Source organism: Natrix helvetica (genome assembly GCF_964273705.1).
Source record: "Natrix helvetica genome assembly, chromosome: 1".
In the NCBI taxonomy this organism is placed as follows: Eukaryota; Metazoa; Chordata; class Lepidosauria; order Squamata; family Natricidae; genus Natrix; species Natrix helvetica.
This window is the reverse complement of record NC_138548.1, coordinates 184,105,948-184,129,825: the sequence shown is the minus strand read 5'-3', so window position 1 is coordinate 184,129,825 and position 23,878 is coordinate 184,105,948. Positions and strand designations below refer to the sequence as shown.

The window sequence follows — 23,878 nt, the reverse complement described above, 5'->3', positions numbered from 1 at the left end:
CTGAGACAATAATTGGAAGGCAGCAAAGCAATACCAAAACACCCAATTTGCTCCTATCAAAAGGTCCTCCAGAGTTCTACTGGGAAACTGGGAAACCCTATGCTCTGCATGCCATACAGTATGACCATATTCAGACTAATGATTAATCCATCAGTCCTTTATTTTGGTCATTTAATTTGGTCAGATTTGCATTCAAAATTAAATATAAAAATTAATTTTATATTAAAATTAATATCAATAATTTAAGACACAAGAATAAATGGAGTTTATGTTGTTAGCAAAAATGAAGATAACATTATCGTCTCAATCAAGTGATATCTAATTTCATAATCAATTATGAATACATGTATATAAATCTGTAAGATGTATACTAATTACATTTAATGCTAAATGGCTAAATAGTGTTAAGATTTGATTAAGATAGTATATAAAATCACTAAATTTCTAAAATCTATAAATATTTCAAACCTAGTATTAAGATGTGACTAAAACACTTCAGTGTAGAACTTTAGATAGCACATAGAAAGGGATGATAGGAAATCTAAAGACTGGATGGTCATTGCCTTAATCAGCCTAATGGCTTCAATGCCTAAGAATGTAAGTTGTGGCAAATAAGTACCACATGCGGTACAAAATAATATCTAACTTTCTAACTGTTTAAAGGCATCCTTGAGTAAAGCTTATATACACTATAACAATATTTTCTACTTTTAAAGAGAACTTAATTATGCATGCCCACTCTCTAAGAAGCTTTGAGCCTGGTTTCCTTTGAAATGAGGCTTAGGAGACCTAGTAGTGTTTTGCAGAAGTTGTGCACATGAGGCTTAGAAACAAGGTCTGCCTGTCTTTGAGCAATTCCCTTTGAATGATATTTTGTGTGAAATATTAGTGTGTGCTTTCTTGTATCAGTGTCATATTTAACACATTTTAAAATACATATTATAGTGACTGTAATAAGTTACAGATGAGAAAGTTCTAGGACTTGAGTTACTGCTTTGTTAAAAGCTCTGCCATTGCCAGCAATGATATTTGACTTCTTGATTTAAAATGGCTGAAATGGAAAAAAGTCTTGCTATTGACTTCTGATTTATTTTATAATGGAAGGTTTCCCAAGGCTTTTCAGAATCTCAGCCAACCACATTAAAAGCTGCTTTCATGAATTTGATGTTGATCCCAAATGATGCCATTTCCTTAGAGGGTTGTTGTTCTTGCATTTGTAGAACACAGTTTAGCAGAATTTAATATAGATTACAGTACACAACAACAAAAGTATTTGAAAATGGTCAGTGGTGGCCAGGAACAAACACCTTGCAGTGACCCACATTATTTCTGTTGGTCAGATGGTTTCAATTAGTTAGTGTTACATAAGAGCCAAGAATAGTGTCACTCAAATATTTGCCAAACTGATGATTTGTAAGATATACACACAACTTTTTTCTTTTACTCAGAATATAATATTGACTGCTTCAGCACTGTTTTTTCTGAAGAGTACAGGGAAGAAGAAATTAAAATAATCCCTGCAACAAGTGCAAAGAATTGTGTTCCCTTTATAGATGATGAAAAAATAATTAGAATAGCAGAAAAGGTTTACTTTCTACCAAGGAGCCATCTGTTCTAATAGGTAAGTGGGTTTTAAATTTAATAAGTTTAAATGTAATATATGTTAATTTAGATTCTGTACTCAGTAAGTGTATTGCCCTGGGGGAACATAATCTTTTGATGTTTCTAGGTGGGGAGTAAATCACATTGAGCAGAGTAAGACATATTTCTGAGTAAGCTTCTCTAATATTGTGCTATCTCTAGCCACTACGAACTAAAGCAATCTCAGCTACAATCTTAGATGTTTCTCACTGAAGTCAGTTGGAGTTGCTCCTGAATAAATATGTAAAGGATTGCAATTGAAAGATGTGGACATGCATTTGCATTCTTCTTTCCCTACAAAGATGCTCTACTTGCTGATACATAACTTCATTTATGAAATGCTATGTTAGACCTTTTTGCTATTTTGATGCTATACACACACAGTTTGAAAATCCTGCTATTACATGGTAATGATATGAATGATATTTTCATGCTGGGGGAGGGGGATAGTCTATACTGCAAATCTGGGACATGACCTTCCTTTCCTGAAAAAATCACTGATTAATCAGAAACAATGTGGATTTATTCTTGGAAATCTATTTTCCTTTCATTATAAATGCACAATCTTACTTCTGGAAAGATATAAATAACTAATAGCACTAACATTTAAAAAGTGATCTTTTCTAAATGATGCCTTTTTAAAATATCAGAGTTGGGTCTGGTTCTCTCCCTCACTCTCCTGTTTTCAGTTCTTCAGGTTTGGGGTTCACTGATCATGCAATCATTTGCCCCTTTAGGACTTTGCAAAAGTTGTGACTCAATCTAAAAAGACATTGTAATGTTACAGTAAATAGAATTTGCTGAAAGATCATGTTGCCAACAATAGGATTTGAATGACAAACAAATGTTTAATGCATTTAGGTTTGCAATTTTCTTCCAGCTCATTTTGCAGCCCTTATTATATTGAACATTTATTTTGTTTTAGCTAATGTTTTCATTATTGGCAAATATGTTAGCACTTGTATTGCTTTTGCAATTTTTATTTAAAAATTAATTTATAGTGTTTTTTATTTGTGTGTATATACATGTGTGTTCTAATTAACTGAAAATAATACTTTTTCTGCTTACATCTATACAAGAGGATTATTGTAAACTTCTTGGAATGTGGTTCTCAAGGTTGATAAAAATTTCTACCTTATCTTGCCAAGTGGGTGGATTGTGTAAAGATCAAAATCACTTTTTGTGCTTATCATATTAGAGGAGGCTTATTATTTCAAAATTTCATTTTAAACCTTAACACTGAAATCTCCCTAGCTGTATAGTTTTTTTTAGCTACTTGGTATATTTAATTCTGTGTGTTTTTCTTATTTGATATATGGCTATATATATAATAGAGCCTGACTTTAATTACAGGATACTGAAGCATTTTTGTATCATCTGAATAAACCTCTTGAGGGTTATTTTTGCTTGTCCATAATTGTTAGGATTGTGTAATTTGCCAACACCCACCCAATCCCAGGCAAATGCCAACTTCGCCAAAAGAAAAAGCTATCCAGATTTCTTTCTGGCAATGTAGCATGTTGTGAACTAAGAAGGGCCAGTCTTCTGCTGTTAGAAGAAGTCTAACAGGAACACATTTATTTTTAAATATTTTCCTGGCGTGATATCAGCACAAAAGCAGGTATGTTTGCATTGTTTTTGTTCATGTTGTATGTCTCTCTGTGTTGAGTCATTCAGAAGGATCAAACATATAGCTGCAGACTGATGTAGTTTAGACATTGGATTATTTTTGTGCATAATATCTACAGACACATAACAAAGGAAATGACCAGAAAATGAAGAAAGAAATATATTCGCAGAGAAGAGAGTTTTCGCCTGAAGATACTTTTATCATAGAGTCTAAAGAAAGCAACAGATCATCAGAACTCTGGGAAAAGTAATCTCAACATTTGCAGAAATTGCACCAAGTTATATACATTTGCCTGTTTATATTGCTTTGGAAATTATGAGTTCTTTCAGGCCTTGCCAGGGCTTGCTAATATGTACAGTATATTTTTAAAAAATCATATGTAGAACCAGTGTTCTGTGTCTTATGGTCTTGAGATCAAGACTATTATGTTGATTGTTTTCTGTTGATTGTTTTCAGACTGTGGGGGTATGGAGGGTATGCACTAGTGAATATTTTTGCAATTAGATCACATTTTTATGTATGCAGTACAGTGGTGGGTTTCAAAAATTTTTAGAACCTCTTCTGTAGGTGTGGCCTGCTTTGTGGGAGTGGCTTTGCCAGTCATGTGACTGGGTAGGAGTGACTTGCTGGCCATGTGGTTGGGTGGGAGTTGCTTGGCAGTCATGTGACCAGGTGAGAGTGGCTTGCCAGCCATGTGACTGAGTGGGAGTGGCTTGGCAGTCATGTACTGAACTACCTGTTCTTTGTTTTGTGTACACAAACATAAAGTACAATCAGCGCAACTGTTAACTCTTTATACTGTATATAATCTCTGAAAATGTAAAAGAGAGAAAACATAGGACTCCCCAGTCTGTCCCAACCGTATTTCAGCTTCTGCAATTTTCTTCCACCCTCAAAATCCAGGGCCAATAAGTTATATTCCAATCCTACACAACAGAGACAACCCCCCTCCAAACACACAAACACACACACACACACACACACACACAGAGTTTCCATTTCTTTGAAGGATTTTTCAGCATCTGTCCCTGCATAAAGAGGCTCAAGGAAAGATAATCAATTTCTTATTGGATTTGGAAGTACTTAGAAGTAGCAAAAGTTCTCACTGTTTTCCAGTGTCTCAAAAGCCCATCATAAAGGTGAGAGTCCATCCTTCTGCTTCTCAATGCAGAAATCCCTAATATGTTCCAGTAGATTTCAAAAGCATCACTTGGAAGCAGAAACAGCCAAGAGTAGTCACTGCTATATAAGGTTTCTGTACTGCTGTGAGCTATACAATTTAAAGTTTCTGCACACTGCTGTCAAGCAATTTAAGCAGGAATATACCTCTGAGTAAACAGGTATTTTGCTTATAGCATTTGTACTTTACTGCAACAAGCAGGCACTTGCCCTCTAAATAAGTTAGACAGTCGTAATATTAAAACTTGGTAAGTGTTCTTAACAAGAAATTCACATTGGTAGCATCACACATACATTCCAAAAATACTTATGATGTTTCCACACAACCACCTGCTTTGCAGTTCTTGTCTTCTTAACTGATGGGAGACTGAAACCCAATAAATATATCCCCAATAAAAAAAAGTATGTCGGACTATTGAAAAACTCAGCCAAATGGGAAAATCTAAAGAAAAAAATATTGGACTTCTTGCTAAGAAGTAACAATTTATATATGTAGTATGCACAATTCTTTTAGTTAAATTATTGCTGAACTATTTATAATAGTTGCATCACAATATTATTCTAAGATATTTGCCACTACTACCCTACTTCCTAGATGTTCACTATTGTCTCTCCCCCTCCCCCCCAAATTTAAGGGCATGTGAAACAGTTTTGATGAAAGTTGCATGATATGAAACTTCTCTTCTTTGAAATAATGTTTGGTTTTAATTCTCCAATGAATCAAAAGGAATGTTTTACACTTCCTTGTTACACAGCATTTGTTTTAGCTTTCCATAGCTTTCCCCAAAACCAACATAGGAAGATAAAACCACAGAAATCTAATACTGTTGTGCACTAAATTATCTGTATAGTAAGCCAAAAATAGTTTAAGATTATAATTAGCCCACCTGTTTGCCTCATTAACATTCAAATACATTTTTCTTGTTCAGAGACTGCATGAGAGATTTCCCAGTCCTTGCAAAATATCACATTACATCCACATAAAGGGAGCAGCAACTCCTCTGTAAAATGGGGGGGGGGGAGGAGTTCGGCTTCTCTCTGCCATTTAAAGGCTGCAGCAGGGAGAATCCCAACTTTTTTCCCCTCCCTCCAGTCACAGAGGAGCTGCAGCTCCCTCTATGCTCCCCCTGGCCCCATCCCTCCCGGGGGTCGAAGCACCTGAAAGGGACAGGCATGCTGCCACAGCTTTACTGAGAAGACATTTCTGAGAAGAGAAACTTCTTGGGTCCAGTTGCACCCGAGCTGGTGGACTGCCCGTCCGATCGGAGCAACCACGTGGCTCACCTGCACTGGCTGTCTCCCTGGCGATGGGCGGGCTGTTGCGGGTGCTCCACCAGCTCGGGTGCAGCCGGACCGGAGAAGTTTCTCTTCTCAGAAGTGTTTTCTCAGTGGAGCTATGGCAGCCTACCTGTCACTTTCAGGAGCTTCGACCTCTCCCTCCATTCAGAGTGGAACTGCTCCAGCCTCCCCCCCCATACACACACACGTTGCCCAGTAACCCTAACCTTCATGCTCTTATCCGCACTCTCCTCGGCTCCTCACAACTGCAATAGATCTCCAGAATCGGCTTTTGGAGCTAATGGAGGCTTGGGTTTCCAGCTGCAAAAGTGGCTGAGAGAGGCGCGCAGCTTGGTTTAGCCTCCCTGGACATCGCAGCAGCAGCCCCAAGTGCACTGACCTCAGCATTTTTCACATCGGGCGTGCTACAAGAGGGAGGGAGTGAAGACCTTTTCTGGCCAGCGCAAAGGACTTCCCCGGACTTGCTTTGCTGAGCACCTCCACCACCAACAATCCGGAAAAGGTCTTTACTCCCTCTCTCTTCCAGCACACCTCAATGCAAAAAACGCCGAGGCTTTGCAAGGTCCCCGAAATTGTCAAAGACGCCAGCATCGCCGCGTAAGCTTCTGCTGCCATCCCCACTCCCGCACCCATGCTTTCTGGCAGCCCTGCAGCCCTGTGCTCTAAGCGAGCCTGGGATCCTTGCAAGGCCACAAAAGGTCACCGGACTCGCTTATAGTGCAGGGCCATGGCAGCCCCCCCCCTGCCCCACACTTAGTTGCAGCTTACTTACCTCCTCGGAGTTGGCAGGCAACAATAGAGAGCCAAGCAGGAAAAAAGGTAAGTGGGTTTAGATAGGCTTCTTAGAGGTGGGCGGGGCGATTGGTGAGGTAGCCAATCAGTGAGCGGTGGGCGGGGCTAGGATAGTGCAGACAGGCAGGGGGAACGAGCAATGGAGCGGCTTCCGGTGGGGTGGGGGTGAGCGAGCAACAGGGCCAGGGCAGGCATTCTGGAACTTATTTCCGGGTCCACCGGTGGAACCTCTTCTAACCGGTTCGGTAGATTTGATGAACCGGCTCTACCAAACCGGTGCAACCCGGTAGGAAACAATCTCTGATGCAGTACCATTTCAGAAGCAAAATATATAAATTATGCATTTACAGGAAATTTGTGAGGAATACTGCTGATTGTTAAATGTTGTGTCTACAGCAGAAAATACATTATTATTTCTCAATGCTGAACTTTGATGAGACCTGTTTGAAACTGGGCTTCTTTGAAATTCTAAGCATATATAGTAACTGGAAAAATTATATTGCATGTAAATTTTTGTTTTTATTTTTAAAAGACAGTACATGTGGTAGACTCTTTGATAGTGCAGGCTATATTTTGATATTGATACATACTATATTTTGATGCATTCTTATTTGAGTAGAGTTCTACTGAATTAAATTACAATGGACCATATTTCTTTTTTTAAAAAGCAGAATTCTGCTCAATAAAATGTGGTGTGAATACATCTAGTACTTGTTTAAGAAGGTGTCCCTTTCTGCTAACAAACTCCTGAATATTTTAGTTTTCGTATAGTATTAACATATACTTTATTCTACAGTTTGATTTCTGTAGTTTAAAAATAAAGTTTGTGCAAAGTCCAATCGACATAACACATTGTTCACATGATCTAGATCCATCTCAGTCTGGTCTGGTTTCAGGCTGGGATTTAGTACTGAAACAGTTTTGGTAGAATTTGTTGACCCGTGACAATCCTAGATAGTCAGAAAAACTCAAGAAGTCAGAAAACATTTTAGTACAGTTCATTGAATGGACTACTTTTCTCCCAAAAAGAAGAATGCCTAACTCTTTCATCATTTATTATACACTTTATTATATCTTTATACACAATAATTACCAGACAATTTACGATATAGAGGTTTTAAAATCCAGGATTCTTTTTTAACTGCCATTAAAACAGTCTCAGAACAACTATCATCCTATTTGTAGTAAAGACATAATTACTTATTTCTGGAGTCCCAATAGATGCCATTGTTTAATTGAAGGGACTTGGAGCATACCAACTCTGCAAGATTGACTTGATCAGGCAAATACTATGGGAAACAATCAGTCCTTCAAGTAACCAGGTCGTATGCCACATCAGGTTTTATAGATAACAACCAACACCTTGAACTGCAACTGGAAGCGAACTGGCAACCAGTTCAATTTGAGAAGCAGAAATGTTACATGGGCATAATGAGGCATACTGACCACTGCCCAGACACTGCATCCTGGACCAATGGAAGCTTCTGGGTAATCTTCAAGAACCCTGTGAAGAGCTCATTGCAACAATCAAGCCATTAATGGACTAGGGCACTTGTGACTGTCTGAAGCACTCTACAATCTAGAAAAGGATGTAACTGGCAAGCAGATTAAGCTGTGTTAAAGGCCTTCCTTGCCACATTAAGCAAGAGTTTTGAGTCCAAGGAAAACCTTAAGTTGTATATCACCTTTGAATAGAGAAGTATGACCCCATTCAAAGGTTACACTTCTCTATGAAGTAACCCCAGATCTGCATGAATCCAAATACCCACAGCCATTTAATCTTAGTAGGATTGAGTAGAAGATGGTTCCTGCTCCCAATATTGAAGGGTTAGTGGTGCTACATTGAGAGGGGGGTGGGTTATGATAAAAAAGAGAGAGAAAGAGAATTCATCTCCATATGAATACTAAGAGATGGAATGATTCATTTGGCTAGGATTTTCTTGCTGTGGAATAACAGTACAAAATGTAAAGCTATTTCTAATTTTATTGAGGAAGTGCTTCCACCTTTCCTGTTGCTAAAGTGGAATGTGAACAGTGAAAGAAGGAAGAAGCAGTCAGGAGAACATAATCTAATGAATTCTATTTTATTTTAGGGAGATTTTCAGTTGCCTTTTCCACCCATCAGAATTAAAGTGGTAAGTGTTCATCTCCCCCCCCCCTCCATCCCTCAGTTTCTTTCTATGCTTTTGTTTGTTTTAATCTTTGTGATCTCAGACAAAGCGCTTTTATTTCAGATGAAGATGCTTCAACAGCTTTATGTTTTGAGAAGCACTGCTTTTGACATTTACCCAGATGAGGAACTTGTTGGTTTTCTGTGATGACATACTAGGGGTTGGGGGCAAGTGCTTTCTTGTTTTAAATTATCCTTGAAAATAGAAAGCCAAAACAAGAGACAAAGAGCTGGTATCTCTCTCCCAGCTTCTGAAATAATATGGTTCATTTTGCCCCACCCTCATTAGCTTCCTTTTATAAAATCTAAATATTGGTAGGTGAAATTTCCTTAACTTTGCAATGAGACCAGGAGACAGGACTTTCTCTCTTATTCCTAGGTTATCCCCTTTTGTTTTCTATAACAATTAGTGAGCTACAGAGGAAACAATAAAGCAGAGAGGAGCGCCAGAAAAAGAAAAAAAACCACAGAGAGTTACACAATGTAGAATAATCTTGTCTCTCAATTTAAAAGTGGATTTAAAGTTGTAAAGGATGTTTTGAAGACTGAAAAGCATTTGGAATATGGTTTAAAAGAGAAGTTGTGTCATTGTCAACATCCCTGCATTTTTTAAAATTTGTAGTCGATTCCTGGCTTGAATGTTCTATAACTGGCAAACGCTGCACTAACAATAGAATAGAATAGAATAGAATTTTTTATTAGCCAGGTGTGATTGGACACACAAGGAATTTGTCTTTGGTGCATATGCTCTCAGTGTACATAAAAAGACAAGATACATTCATCAAGAATCTTAAGGTGCACCACTTGATGATAGTCATAGGGTACAAATAAGCAATCAGGAAACAATCAATATAAATATAAACCATAAGGACACAAGCAACAAAGTTACAGTCCTGGAGTAATAAGTGGGAGGGGATGGGTGATAGGAATGATGAGAAGACTAATAGTAATAGTAATGCAGCCTTAGTGAATGGTTTGACAGTGGTGAGGGAATTATTTGTTTAGCATAGTGATGGCATTTGGGGAAAAACTGTTTTTGTGTCCAGTTGTCTTGGTGTGCAGTGCTCTACAGCATTGTTTTGAGGGTAGGAGTTGAAACAATTTATGTCCAGGATGTGAGGGATCTGCAAATATTTTCACGGCCCCCTTTTTGACTCGTGCAGTGTACAGATCCTCAATGGAAGGCAAGTTGCAGTAATTGCTTTTTCTGCAGTTCTGATTATCCTCTGAAGTCTATGACTGTCTTATTGGGTTACAGAACCAAACCAGACAGTTATAGAGGTGCAGATGACAGACTCAATAATTCCTCTGTAGAACTGTATCAACAACTCCTTGGGCAGTTTAAGCTTCCTGAGTTGGTGCAGAAAGAACATTCTTTGTTGTGCTTTTTTGATGACGTTTTTGATGTTAGGTGTCCATTTTAGATCTTGAGATATGATAGAACCTAGAAATTTGAAGGTCTTTACTGTTGATACTGTGTTGTCTAGTATTGTAAGAGGTGGTAGTATGGTAGGGTTTCTCCTAAAGTCTACCACCATTTCTACGGTTTTGAATGTGTTCAGTTCCAGATTGTTCCAGTCACACCATGAGGCTAGTTGCTCAACCTCCTGTCTGTATGTGGTTTCATCATTGTCTCGAATGAGACCAATCTCTGTTATATCATCTGCAAACTTCAGTAGTTTAACAGATGGATCGTTTGAGATGCAGCCATTGGTATAGAGAGAGAACAGTGGAGAAAGCACACAGCCCTGGGAGCTATTGTGCTAATTGTACAGGTATCTGATCTAATTTTGCCTAGCTTCACCTGCTGCTTCCTGTCTGTTAGGAAGCTTGTGATCCACTTACAAGTGTGTTTAGGTACTGCTAGCTGATTTAGTTTAGTTAAAAGAATGTCCGGTATGATGGTATTGAATGTCTGCAAAGAGGAATATCTACAAAGAGGACCCTTATGTAGGTCTTTGGAGATTCAAGATGTTGTAGGACCGGGATGGCGAATCTATGGCATGCGTGCCACAGGTGGCATGCGGAGCTATTTGTCAGGGCACGTGAGGCGTTGCCCTGTCAGCTGGCCAGTGCGCATGTGCCTTTTTTAAAGCCATTTTTCGCCCTCTCCAGGCTTTAGAGGCTTTATAGGAGCCTGGGGAGGGTGAAAACAGCTTCCCTGCCCCCTCCAGAGGCCCTCTGGAGGCTTCAGGAGCTTCCCTAAAGCCTCCAGAGCGCAAAAAAAAAAATGGCCCTATGGGCAAAACGGAATTTTGAGAACGGGTTTGCTCGTAGGGTTGGTTTAAGCCCCCTGAAGGCCCCTGCAGCAAGGCCATCCATGCCCTGACACCTGCCTTGCCTCGCCAACACACCACTTGGCCTCCTGCTCAGCTGCAGCTGCAAGCAAGCAGAAGAAGTGGGCTGGCAACTATATCGGCTCCTGCTGCAGATGGCTGCTGGTCCGAGGCAGATGTCGTGGATGGCCTGGTTGCAGGGCTCAAGATAAGCTGGTGTGGGGCATGTGGGGCACCTCCAGCATCACCCCACCTCACCTTGTGGCCATGATACTGCAAGCTGAAAGACAGAATGGGTAGGCAGCTGTGTAGGCTCTTACATAGAGCTTCTTTTGGTGGTAGGCTTTATATTAGGCACATGCGTAAAAAACATGCTTGGGCTTATTTTCAGGATAGCAATCATACACTCCGTACTCCTTGACAAACACAATTACTTTAGTACTCTATTCTCAAGTAGGATCTTGAGCAACTTGCTATTTTTAAAGGTTTGTGTTCTGTCCCGTGATTCTAATGAATATGCAGACACAGGCTTGGCTGTCTGCCATGACTAATGACAGAGATAAAACCACCCTTTGGCTAGGAGCCTAGAACACTATCTTCAAGAAACCAAGATTAGACTTATGGAATGCTTTCTCAACGGCTAGTAAAGTGGACTGTTGTTTCCTGCAAAGATTCCCCTCCTCTCGCTCCACCTATAAACTCTTTGGGAGGGGCCACAACAGTAGCCACCTGTCCCTATTTCCTTCTATGACGTCTTCTCCACAGCTGCTCCCTTCTCTTCTCAGCTCCACGCACACGCATGTCAGGGACAACCTCCCTCTGTTCCTCCTCACTGCTCCCTGACTCAGATGCCACCTGGTGGCCAACAGGCCTCTCTAGTCCCTGCTCTAACTCCAAACACCCTCCAGAGTCTTCTTCATCCTCCAGAGCAATCCCATAATGGTCATCGCTGTCACAGTCCACCAACAGCTCAGCTGGCCGCTGCTGGGCCACAACAGTTTGCTAGTTCTTTAATTTCTTCTAACTTTTCAGAATTACTTCCATTGATTGCCAATTATGACTATAATATATCAATACTTTAGGGATTGTAGCTAGAATTTGTTTAATCTAAATTGGTAGATTTCTGATAAGGGACTTATATATCCCGCTAGCAATTTTTAAAATATACAGTAAATAAAGGAATTATAATTTAGCCCAATGAATAAAATAGACTTACTTTACCAGGACAAGAAAGCAACACCACAATGAGTTGTCTTCCCTTAAAAGTGGTTCTCCATTTAATAGCCAAAAGAAATGTAGATAGTTTATTTACTATGGCGTTCCTCATACATTGGTGCCCCAATATACATACCCCAATGAAGCAAACTGAGGCAGAAGATCATTTAATTATGATTTATTCAGAATGTTCTAATAAAAAGGGGTGTTTTTCAAAGATGGAACTCCGAGACCCAACTTATATTTTCTTTTATAGTTAGGGCATCAAGGGAAATTACACAAAAAAAGTTGATTGGATAAGACAAAAGCATCCTCCCTCTTGCATAGAAAATCAGTTACATGAAGTTAAACATGTTAGATATAATACCACACATGTTCATTTAAATGGACTCTAAGGAACCTGCAAGCATAAAATTTAGGATGTTAATGAGGGAAAAAAGTCATTAGGTTATTTAGAGTCCATGAAGAGGCAAACCAGATGTCGATCAACACTAAAGAGTTCTATATTTTATTAGAAGACAAACTACAAACAACTTGTTAAGACAAACACAGTCCTATTTTAGCCTGACCTGAAGAGCAAAGACAGTTTATCTTGCAGTTTAGGAATATTAGAAAGTATCCATCCATCCATCTATCCAGTAACAGAGGAAAGAATTTTCTACATTCCAGTCTGCAGTGATTTATTTTATTTATTTATTTATTACTTGAACTTATTAGTCGCCCCCTCTCCCCACAGGGACTCGGGGCGACGTACAAAAGTATTATATAGCGTACAGAGGAGGTGAGAATAAATAAATAAGTTACAATACCTAAAAAAGTTAAAACCCCAGTGAAATTAACCCTTAGAAACTGAAATTACCAATTAAAAATTAAAAATGCCCTGGGCTGGAGAGGTTGTAGTATTATGCCAGGTCAGCTAGTCGAAACAGGTAGGTTTTCAGCTTCATACGGAAGGAGCGAAGGTCGGTTGTTGTCCTGATGTCTGGGGGGAGGTCATTCCAAAGGGTGGGGCCCACTACAGAGAAGGCCCTACTCCTGGGCGTCGCCCTCTGGCACACTCTGGAGGACGGCACCCGGAGTAGTCCCTCTCTGTGTGAGCGGACGGGTCGCAGGGATGTATGGGGCAGGATTTGATAAACTATTAACAAAATTTAAAAAGAAAAATAAATTAAAATACAAAAATAGCCCTGAACCAAATTTTGCTTCCACATTAAAAAATATGTAAGTTTGCATTATCCAAAATTTGGATGCACTCAACTACTCTAGGATGGTGCTTTATATCTATAAGATTGTGGCTAATGGACATTCTTTTCTCAAACATCAAATATTTGGAAATGTGTAGGAAAATACAGGGGAAACAACATGAGAAAATAATGTGCATATTTGTGTTTGTATACTGTACATGCATTTATATATGCATGTTTGTGATCCAAATGCCTTGGGGCTAAAACATTGAAGGTATAGACAAAATGGCAACAAGACTGAGCTCCTTGGTAAAATAGCAAATATTTTTTTTATTTAAAGTGGCCAGTCGATTTAATTTTCACTGAAAATAACATTTATTCATTCTGACCCCAAAAATTGTTTTCAACTGCAGCTGTTTAAATGACTTGCTCATTTTTACAATTTTTTTTCATGACTCATAAGGGTGGTGCTGGTGCTTTGCGTAGAGTTTGTCCTCTTGGGAAGAATTACATGATATAGCTTGCATCCTGGACAAAATGTCACATTTTGAAAATATTTTCAAAATATATCTTTACCACAAAGCCATATACCCTCTTTGCCAAACAACATTCTTTAGCTTAATCCTAACATTTGAAAGAAAGGTTTAATCTTCCATTTGGTTAGAAGATGCAGATAATGCAAGCTTAGTCTTAAAGCCAATATTGAGGAGAACAGATGAAGGAAAGAAAGACTGGAGATGAATGGAGAAAGTTGGCATTTAACATCCTGGGTGTCTTTAAATATGTTGAGCTGTGACTCCCATTTATCCCACCAATATGGCTATGACCATGCTGGCTTGGGATGATAACAATAGCAGAATAGAATCTATGCTGCTAGGTAAGCTAGATTCACAGATGATGGCACCGGTATATTATATATAAATTTTATATTAATTCCATTTATATAACTGAGAAGATGTTCAAGAATACAGTTTCCAAAAGCACAGCCATTTTATGATTTTGGTGGGTCACAGAAATGAAATATACATATTTCTCTTCTAAGCCAGTAAGTGTGCGTCTTTCTTTGCTCTTGCTCACCTTCTCAGTGGTACTGATGGAGGATTTGCAGTAGTTTGCAAATCAGTGGTCAGTCTTGCTTGTTCTTGGTGCTTCAGGAAAGCTCCTTTTCCGCTATGGTTCAAAAAAGTGCTACTTGTACTTAAAATTATTAAAAATTCACCAATTGTGTATGTATTTGTGTGCCCAGGACAAGCCTCTCCGGGGGAAAGGAGATTAGTGATATTATCAACTAGGCTATTCTACTGCAAATTTGCAAAACCTGTGGAGTTTATTGCTATGGGGAAAAAAATGCCTGTTCCATGAATCAAAGAGAGAACATTTTAAAATAGCCCTATATCTCAAATTAAGCTTTTTTTGCAACTGAAGTTAATATTGGCAGTGTGAAGTAATCTTCTAGTGGCGTTAAGTGAATGGAGCAGGAGTGAAAGGACCACAGAATAAAGGTTAAATTCCTCCCTGTGTTCCTGTGACTTGATCTGGCTAATTCCCTTTCCTCACGATGTTGTCACTGTTCATTTCAATTAGCAACAGCATTAATTGTCTCAGCCACTGAAACCAGTGATGTGCGGTGAGGTTTATGGCTGGTGAGGCACGGACGTCATCACAATCAGATTTACAAACATTAAAATCCTACAAATTGTCTTATCCAGTATTTGATTGGCAGCAGTTAACGGGTTATGTTTAAAGTCTCATATCAGCATTCTTTACACATACTGTAGCACACAAAAAGCACACTTAATTGAAAAAAATGAAGTTATTATGGGTCTTACCTTTACTTATAAATGAAGTCCATCCGCTGCTCCTTCTGAACAAAAGCATCTATAACTTGTTGGTAGAATTTTTAATTGTCTTCTTTTAGTTTTAAAAGTCTCTGTCTCGATGGCGAACATGGCCAGGGAAGAAAGTCATCTTTGATGTCATCGCACTCTGTGGCTGTCACTTACTCTGCTGCTGCTGAGTCACAGGAAGAACGACCGCCCTCTACTATGAGGCAGGAGAACTGCGTGCCTCACCTAGTCTGATTTTTTTAGGCGTTTTATGATCACTCAGCACAAGAAGCACGTTCCACACATAGTTGTTGACAAAAAGCACTCCATTTCATATTATATACATCATCTAAACTATTAGCTGATAGAGAGAGACGGCAATATGATCTCATTACAGATCATGTAAAACAGTTAAGCAGAGTCATCCACGGTGAGGCAGCAGCTAGCTCAGCCACACTTCAGCTCTCGCCTGAGAGACTGAGCTCGCTGCAGCCTTACTGCAAGTTCTCACCTGACTAGTTGAATGGTAAATGTGAAAATTCTGTAATTTTAATACCAAATAATGTAAAACTGGTGAAGTTAAATGGAAAATAGCTTTATGGTACAGATCAGTAAATAAATACAAGCATTTAATGTATTTTTTCCTTTTACATTTTTTTTCTTTTCATGATGAGAGGTGAGGCTGTGCCTCACTTGCCTCACCGGACTGCACGTCCCTGCCTGAAACTCAGGACATTATAACCACTTGGACATCTGCAATGATTTTTATTGCTGGTAGGGTAAATTGATGAAACCTTGAAAGTCTTCAAAAGCAGTTTTCCTGATCAAGTTATACGTGGTGTAATAAAGGCTGAGCTACTCTAAGTTGATTATGTTTCCTACCTTCCTCTGTAATGGCCCTCCTCTTTGTTCTCAGAGTCTGCTATATGTTCAATCACGCAGTAATGCATTCTGCCCAAACTAAAGGAAGGTACTGACTTTTACAAAAATCACCTACTATTCAGTTTGTGGCATATTTGTTAAAAAGGAGAAAGGGGAGGGAAAAAGTTAAATGTATTTCTTCACTTCACTTTTTTCCTCAGGGCATTAAAAGTCAGAATCAAGTCAGGTGATTTAACCAACTGAGTTGAACAGTAAATATGCTAAAATATGTTCTTATGTGGGGATTGTTTATTGTTAGGCTATATTCATAATGCAGACCAATGTACTATAAGTAATACCTAAAATCTTGCCACTGTGAATAAAATGAAAGTATGTCAAGCTGGTTTTATTATTGATGTTTCCAACATAATTTATAAAATTGCCCCATAAAGTGTTCCTCTCAATTCAGCAAGCTGTTCTTGCACATGCTGTTCTAAGTACATCTGCATTGCGTGTTTTGATTATTTAGCAATGAAGTTAATTAAACTTAATGAGGTTGAGTGGCATATGGAAATTTTCAGTTGTATGACTCTAAATGCTTTCAGTGGGATGCATGACATCTCAAAAGCTGTTCTTCAGCTTCATCATTGAGTTGAATAGGTTTTATTTCCCAGATAGTTTGCATAAAGTTACAACTTAAACAAATAGAAGAGGGTCCTTACAATTTAAAAAGAGATACTTCCATTGTACAGAGTTTATTTTAGGGATGGGAGCTACTGTGTTAAAGTGAACAAAGCTGTGGCTCCTTTTTATGTTATGGTTGTACTTACCAGTATGTGGAAAGCATGTTTTGTTTTCTCATATGCCCTGTGATCTTAAAATTAAGAAAACCGTTTCTTCCACCCTGTGGGCTTGCAATTAAAAACATACATATTATGTCAAAATGCACACCAAATTATTTGGGTAAAGGTGCCCATAACGGCCATACATCAGAATAAAAGGGATTAGGAGATGAGGCACAGTTCGCAGTGGGAATAAATAAATGCATATTATTTTCTCTGAAAAGTCTCCAGTATAGAAAAGGTGACCCACCTGTTTAATCTAGCCAGCTTGGCTTAATTCCAGCTCTCCCACCTCAGTCTGTATTTTTAAATTTCACGGGTTGGCCTTAGGCTAAGTTTTTAATTTTTATAAACTTGTACAGGGGTTTAAAGTTTAATCCGATTTTAACTATATTTATGATTATTTGTATGGTTTTTAATCTGGTACCTGTACACCGCCCCGAGTCCCTTCGGGGAGAGGGGGCGGTCTAGAAATCAAATCAAATCAAATAAATAAATAAATATTTGGTTATAGCCTTTAAAAAGAGATTGTCAAGAGTTAACTTATATTTTAATGACACGGTGTTCATAAAATATAAAACATTAGGAATTTCATAGCATTTTTCTATCTGACTTTTTGTCAGGAGAGTTCTGTGGAAGGGAAAGTATTGCGGCAATTAATATTTTCTAAAGAAAAAATTCTTCTTAATATATTGTTTTATTTTCCCAAATGGTAAAGAATTTTTATTTTAAACAATGTTGCTTTCTGACTATTTCAGTGTTTTTCCATGCTTTATCACTTTCGATTTCTCTTATAGGTTTTTTTTTAAGTATTTTTAATTTTTGAATAAACACAGACAAACAAAACACAAACACTACCACAAAACCATCTTCCATTACAAATTGTAGAAAGTGTGTCAATTGGTTACGAAAAACCTTCATGCATCCCTTCCATAGTCATCACCTATAATTCATATCATGTTAAATATTTTAAATCAAATAGATTTATATATATTACTATCATTATACCTCAATCTTCATTTGACTATAAGTGTTTTTATGTCCTTTTATATAAAATATTCAAAAATTTAAAGAAAACCACATAATGGCATTCCGTTAACTGTTTCCATTATCATCCGGTAACGTTACATCTTTATGACATGTTCAGAAACAAAACGCCATGACCACCCCTGCAATCGATGTTTTAATCTACAATTGAATAAGAAGCAGGCAGAGCAAAGACAGGAGCGATTATAATTGCAAGTATAAACTTTAACTCCGACGCAGTATCACTTCCTTCTGTGAAGATTGAGGAGAACAAAGGGTAATAAAGATGGCATCTGCAAGTCAAAGGGTGTGATCAAAGCGAAACTTAAAAGGAAAGTATTTGTTAAGTGTTTGTTAACGTCGTTAAAAGACTCAAGAGCTCAAGATTAAAGAAAACAGTTTTGGTTTACTAATGAGCTATAAGATTTAACAAGTTTGGGGATTAAGTGGACTTTTTGGACTCAATAATTTGGTTGTTGGAAAATGTGATTTGAATATTCGGAAATGCCTTCAAAACAAATCAAAATAAGTGCCTCTAAGAGTGCTGGAAGTCACCCGGCCCAGCCACTTAAATTGCAGTTTTTATTATCTTTAGTGGATACACAAACAGTGACATTTGAAACTCTCCAAGGTGCTTTAAAAGCACAAGCCTCGTTTTTGCAAGAAAAAATTACATCTGCCCTTAAAGATGTGTCTGATGAAATGTCTGAAATTAAGGACTTAATTCAAACCCGCAATCAACAAAGAAAGGATATAGGGGATGCGTTTAAGGGTTTGTTTGCTTTTGTAACATCGTTGGATGACTTTGGAAGAAATTACTCAGTCTAATGTGAATTTGGAGAATAAAGTTGATGAGATTCAAATCTAGATTGAAAAAGCAGAGGCAGAAGTTACAATGATACAATACAGAGTGATGGAATTTGCTTTGAGAATAAGAGGCCTGAAAGAAGATAACCAAGAAAATTTGAAAGAAATCTTTGCAGAAGCTTTCGCTCAGTTAATTGATGAACCAAAAGCAGAATATGATTGGCAGATTAAAAAAAAGTATCGTGTTAATTCATGGATTGCCAGACAGAGACAACTACCAAGATATATTGTAATCTACTTTGTTACCAGGAAAACAAGGAATCGAATATTTCAAGTGACTTACGAAAGCAAACTACAGGTGGCAGGACAGGAGGTGGCAGTACTGAAGGAAATTCCTTTTAAAATATTGAGATCCAGAAAGGATTATGCATTCCTAATTGATGAACTTAGAAATCGCCAGATACAGTATAGATGGGAGGCCCCAGCCGGATTGGTGGTGAATTATTTAGAAGAAAGATATCGTCTTAATTCAGTTTGGAAGGCAAAAGATTTTTACAGTAATGTACTAAAGGCTGGATATCCACCATCCCCAGGATAAATCCAAAAGAAGAATCAGAAAAATAACAAGATGTGAGATAGTAAAAAAGGTTATCCACTTAGGACTCTATATTACAATTTTAAATGGGAGATTACATAAGTATAATTATGACCATTATGGCACAAAATATAGATAGAGATGGATAAATGGGAGAACTTACAATAGTGTTTGCTCGGAAGGATAATAGTAGTAAAATGAAAATCTTGTTTAAGTTTTTATTTTTTCTTTAAATGATACCAAGATTTTTTTAAAAAGGAAAAAAAAGATGCAAATATGGAAGAATGGTAGAAAGGTATTGATAATTTTGTCTAATAATGATGGGAATATGGGAAAAGGTTTGGGTAAGAAATGAAAAATTTATGCAAGATTAAAACTTGATAGAGAGTTTTTATAAGATGTTTTATAGACGGTCTTTAGATCTTAAAAAGTTAGCTTGTGTGTATCCCAATTTATAATTTAAATGTTGGAAATGTAATTGTGTTGATGCTATGTATTATTATGTATGGTGGATTTGTAAAGAAGCTAAAGCATTTTGGATAAAAACATGGTGGATTATTTAAAATATTCTCAAAAAGAGGATAAAGTTCACTCTTCAGTTGTTTTTGCTAGGTATAATTACAGACTGTACAATTATAGAGACTAATTTGATTCTGAATTTGATAATGGTGACAAGATTGCTGGAAGAAGGAAGAATTGCTTACTATTCAAGATTGGACGTTAAAAGTAGTTAATTTAGCAGAGATGGCTAAAATTTCAGCATATTGTAAAGACTATTCAGAGGAGAAACACAAGTTGGAATGGAGAAGATGGATTGACTATATTCAAATAAACATTGGACTAAGGAACTTTAATTAGCTTATGAATGAATAAGGAATGTTATAGTTTATCCAAATTTAGCTTAATAAAAGGGGAGTTAAAGTATAAGAGGGAGGTAAGATGTTATAGTTAGTTAGCTTATGTTAGTGTATGATTGTTAAATGTTTATACCCTGTATTTTGCTCTGGGAAGTTGGGGGGGGGAGGGAGGGTTGGAGGGGTGGCGGGGTTGGGGTGGAGGGAGGGAAGGGGAAGGGGAAATATCTGTAAATTCTACTAAAACGTTTCAATAAAAAAAGATTTCCTTTTTATAAAAGTTTTTTTTAATTTTCAAAACAAACACAACACATAAAATCTTCCTTCTTTACATACTGATTTCTTCACCAGATGGACACACTTTCTCTTTCCGCTTTCCTCCCATTCTGGAGCTGTCCCAACTTCAGCAGCTTTTGGCTATGCTTCTGTCGCCGGCAAGAAGAGATTCTCTTGGATCAATCAGGGAGTTTGCAGTGTCCCTGAGATCAGCAAGATGTACTCTTCCCTGTCACATCTCTTCGGGACGGTTTAGGTCCAAACAGATCATCCAGCGGTAAAAGTATCAACTGCGATCTCAGAGCTCCGAGATCGCACGTCGTGTCATTGCGATGTCAGCTCCTGTTTCTTCTCTTATAGGTTTTTGTAGTACGCTGTAGGTATTGACTCAAAACACTTTTAACAAGCAATAGCCAACCAAGCTTCCCAACTCTTAAGAAGGGCTATGCTTTTCCATCTTGCCATTTTTAGTCCAGGGGTTTCAGTAGTGCAGTTCTGTTTTCCATATGCATTGTTGTGACTTTAAGTCAGTTTTTGATTCCTGTACAAGTCCCTGCAGTTTTCTTGGCAAGATTCCAGAAGTGCTTTGCTTCCTTCCTAGGGCTGAGAGAGAATAACTGGCCCAAGGTAATCCAGCTGGCTTTGTGCCCAAGGTGGGACTAGAACTCACAGTCTCCTGGTTTCTAGCCTAATGTCTTAACTACAACATCACATACTTTACAGAAAGTAAAGTTAACCCTGTCAACATCACAGAGAACATTAGGGGAAAAGCACTGAAAGGAGAGGTAGGCAGATTCTCTGACAGCTATTCCCAACCTGTTTTGTTTTTATTTCTTCTTTTCCTCCAGATGCAATTGATTACAACATTCATTTATAGAAGTGTCAATGAGATGCAAAGTAAACTGTTTCTTGGAAATATATACAATGATAATAATGATAATGATAATAGTTCAAATAATAAGCAGAAGCCATTGGCATTAAACTGTAGGCTCTTTCCTCAATTGGATTCATGCTTCCAAGGTACAAGAAATCTTCATTGTCCTTGGACAAAACACTAGATACAATCATGAACATGAGGTGGTCTAAATGAACGGTGTCCTGTATTGTTATGTTGCCTACAGTTAGTGCAATGATACCTTGCTGTTTCCTGATACACTGCATTCCCATATCTTTTAAATAAGAGTGCATCTACCATGTAGATCAATATTTGAAAACTGTTGTACAAGGTTGAATAACTGAGCAGCATTTGTGAGCCTATAGATACCAGTAAGCTGCTTGAAAGTACCACTGTTATACTTGTAACTACCTGCTCTATCCCTTTTCCTCCAGATCCAAGTTTCCAGGAAACAGTGTGTGGTCATGTCATCAGCTGACTTCCTGTACCAAGAAAACTTTACTGATTTCTTTGAAGATTATGTGGAAGATGAGCCACCCCAGGCCCAGGCCCACTTTAGTCATGCACAAATTTCTTCTCTTGTGCTACAGATGACGGCTTTTCTCTTAGGAGTACCTGGCAATGCAATAGTTATTTGGATCATGGGCTTCAAATGGAATAAGACAGTTACATCCATCTGGTTCCTCAACTTGGCAATTGCAGACTTAATATTTCTTTTGTTCTTGCCCCTGTATATTGTATATATCTTCATGGGCTTCCACTGGCCTTTTGGGAAATGGCTGTGCAAAGCAAATACTTTTATTTCCTTGCTCAACATGTTTGCCAGTGTCTTCTTTCTGACAGCAATCAGCCTTGATCGTTATGTCCATCTGATCCACCCTGCCTTCTCCTATAGGCATCGGACACTTGGGAATGCTTATATCCTAGTTCTATTCATTTGGATTTTGGCTACAGTTCTTGGAAGCCCAGCACTATATTTCAGGGAAACACTTACATTACCCCAAAATGTCACCATATGCTATTACAACTTTCACCATGACTTGGATATTATTGAATTCAGACATCACACATTTACATGGATAAAGTTCATTTGTGGCTATCTCTTTCCACTTTTAACTATGATTATTTGTTATTCCCTTTTGGTCAGCCAGGTCAAAAAGAGTACAGTACTAACCTCCAGCAGGCTCTTCTGGACTATTTTTGTTGTGGTGGTGGTTTTTTTAATTTGCTGGACCCCATATCAAATATTTAGCATTCTGGAACTGTCAGCTCATCATAACGTCTTTTTGCATGATTTGCTTAAAAATGCCATGCCTCTTTCGATTGGCTTTGCCTTCATTAATAGTTGCCTGAACCCTATCCTTTATGTCCTTCTCAGTAAGAAGCTCTCATCCTGCTTTAGTGTGACATTCTCAGAGTTGGTCAAACACACCCTGTGGGAAGTCAGCCGATCTGCTACAGTGAGCGATCACGGTCAGAATTCCCTGAGTCTGCAGTTGACTGAAGTCCCAGTGATAGAACCCCCACTGGAGGAAATTTTGCAATGACTGCATCCCTCTTTGTAAACTAAATTCAATTTAGCACCAGATTAACATACAGTATGTCTGGATACAAATAAGTAGACAAGCATGGTAGATAAAACTTTTTACAAATTCTGTTAAAATCTCTAATTTTTGACAGAGCTCTGACAGCATATATGACTCTTCTGATTCCTGTCACAACTCTTATCAGTCAAATTGTGATGAAATAGAATAATGTAAATGTATGGCTGAAGGCCCCAACATATAGCTTGCAGGTATAATAAAGATTCTGCAATCAGACTTTTTCACTAATTATCCTTTAGGAGTTATAGGGGAGTAATTTCAGACTGGAAAAGCAGAGCAATATTGAATACTCTCTGGTTTTCTATCAATTTCAACTTTGTGAACTTTTCTAGGCTGAGGTTTAAAATGTTAGCAAGAGTAGCACATCAAGAAGAAAAAAGACATTTTGTAGAAACGTAAGATTTTGAAGTACGGTCTGTATCATAGTATTGCCTTGTTTTTATCAATCCTCAAAAATAAAAAAGGTATCAGTGGGGAACTCAGGGCATCTTAATAGTCCTGTGCTATATGTTTGAGGAAGTGTTATGATAAATATTGTCTCTTATGCTGTCTAAAATGCAGTTACAATATTTATAGTAATATGGTACAGTACTACATTATAGTACTATAGTATTACAGTACTATATTTTCCATGCTTGTAGTACCGATGAAAATGTACAATATAAGTACAATTTGATCTCTTTTTTTGTTACTGTTGTTGCTTGGATATAGGCATTTACATATATTAAAGCACTTTTCTGTTATTGCTTTCAAGGTGGTACCTGAATTCGTAATCTTGCTTACAAGGTACCTCAATGATTAACACTGCTAGTTATGTTATGTATCACTAGAGTAGAGCTGCATATAACATTATCATTTTTCAGGACAGTCTATGATTAAAATAAGACATTTATACATGAGGTTTGT

The 23,878-nt window shown here is 37.9% G+C and overlaps 1 protein-coding gene across 2 annotated transcripts; it reads left to right on the top strand.

The window, feature by feature from the left end:
* The first annotated feature begins 1,504 nt into the window (after positions 1 to 1,504).
* CMKLR2 (chemerin chemokine-like receptor 2) lies at positions 1,505 to 23,878 on the top strand. Of its 2 annotated transcripts, XM_081935161.1 has the most exons (3): positions 3,223 to 3,262; positions 8,635 to 8,676; positions 21,803 to 23,878. In XM_081935161.1, exon 3 carries the CDS (start codon positions 21,833 to 21,835, stop codon positions 22,913 to 22,915), a length of 1,083 nt encoding a protein of 360 aa, XP_081791287.1. In that variant the 5' UTR covers positions 3,223 to 3,262; positions 8,635 to 8,676; positions 21,803 to 21,832; the 3' UTR covers positions 22,916 to 23,878. The 2 variants fall into 2 exon arrangements, with proteins under 2 accessions (XP_081791288.1, XP_081791287.1); XM_081935162.1 differs by lacking the exons at positions 3,223 to 3,262; positions 8,635 to 8,676 and adding an exon at positions 1,505 to 1,621.

Excerpts from the sequence above, each read along its gene's own strand:
- CMKLR2 (XM_081935162.1), top strand. The coding sequence starts at position 21,833 with ATGTCATCAGCTGACTTCCTGTACCAAGAAAACTTTACTGATTTCTTT.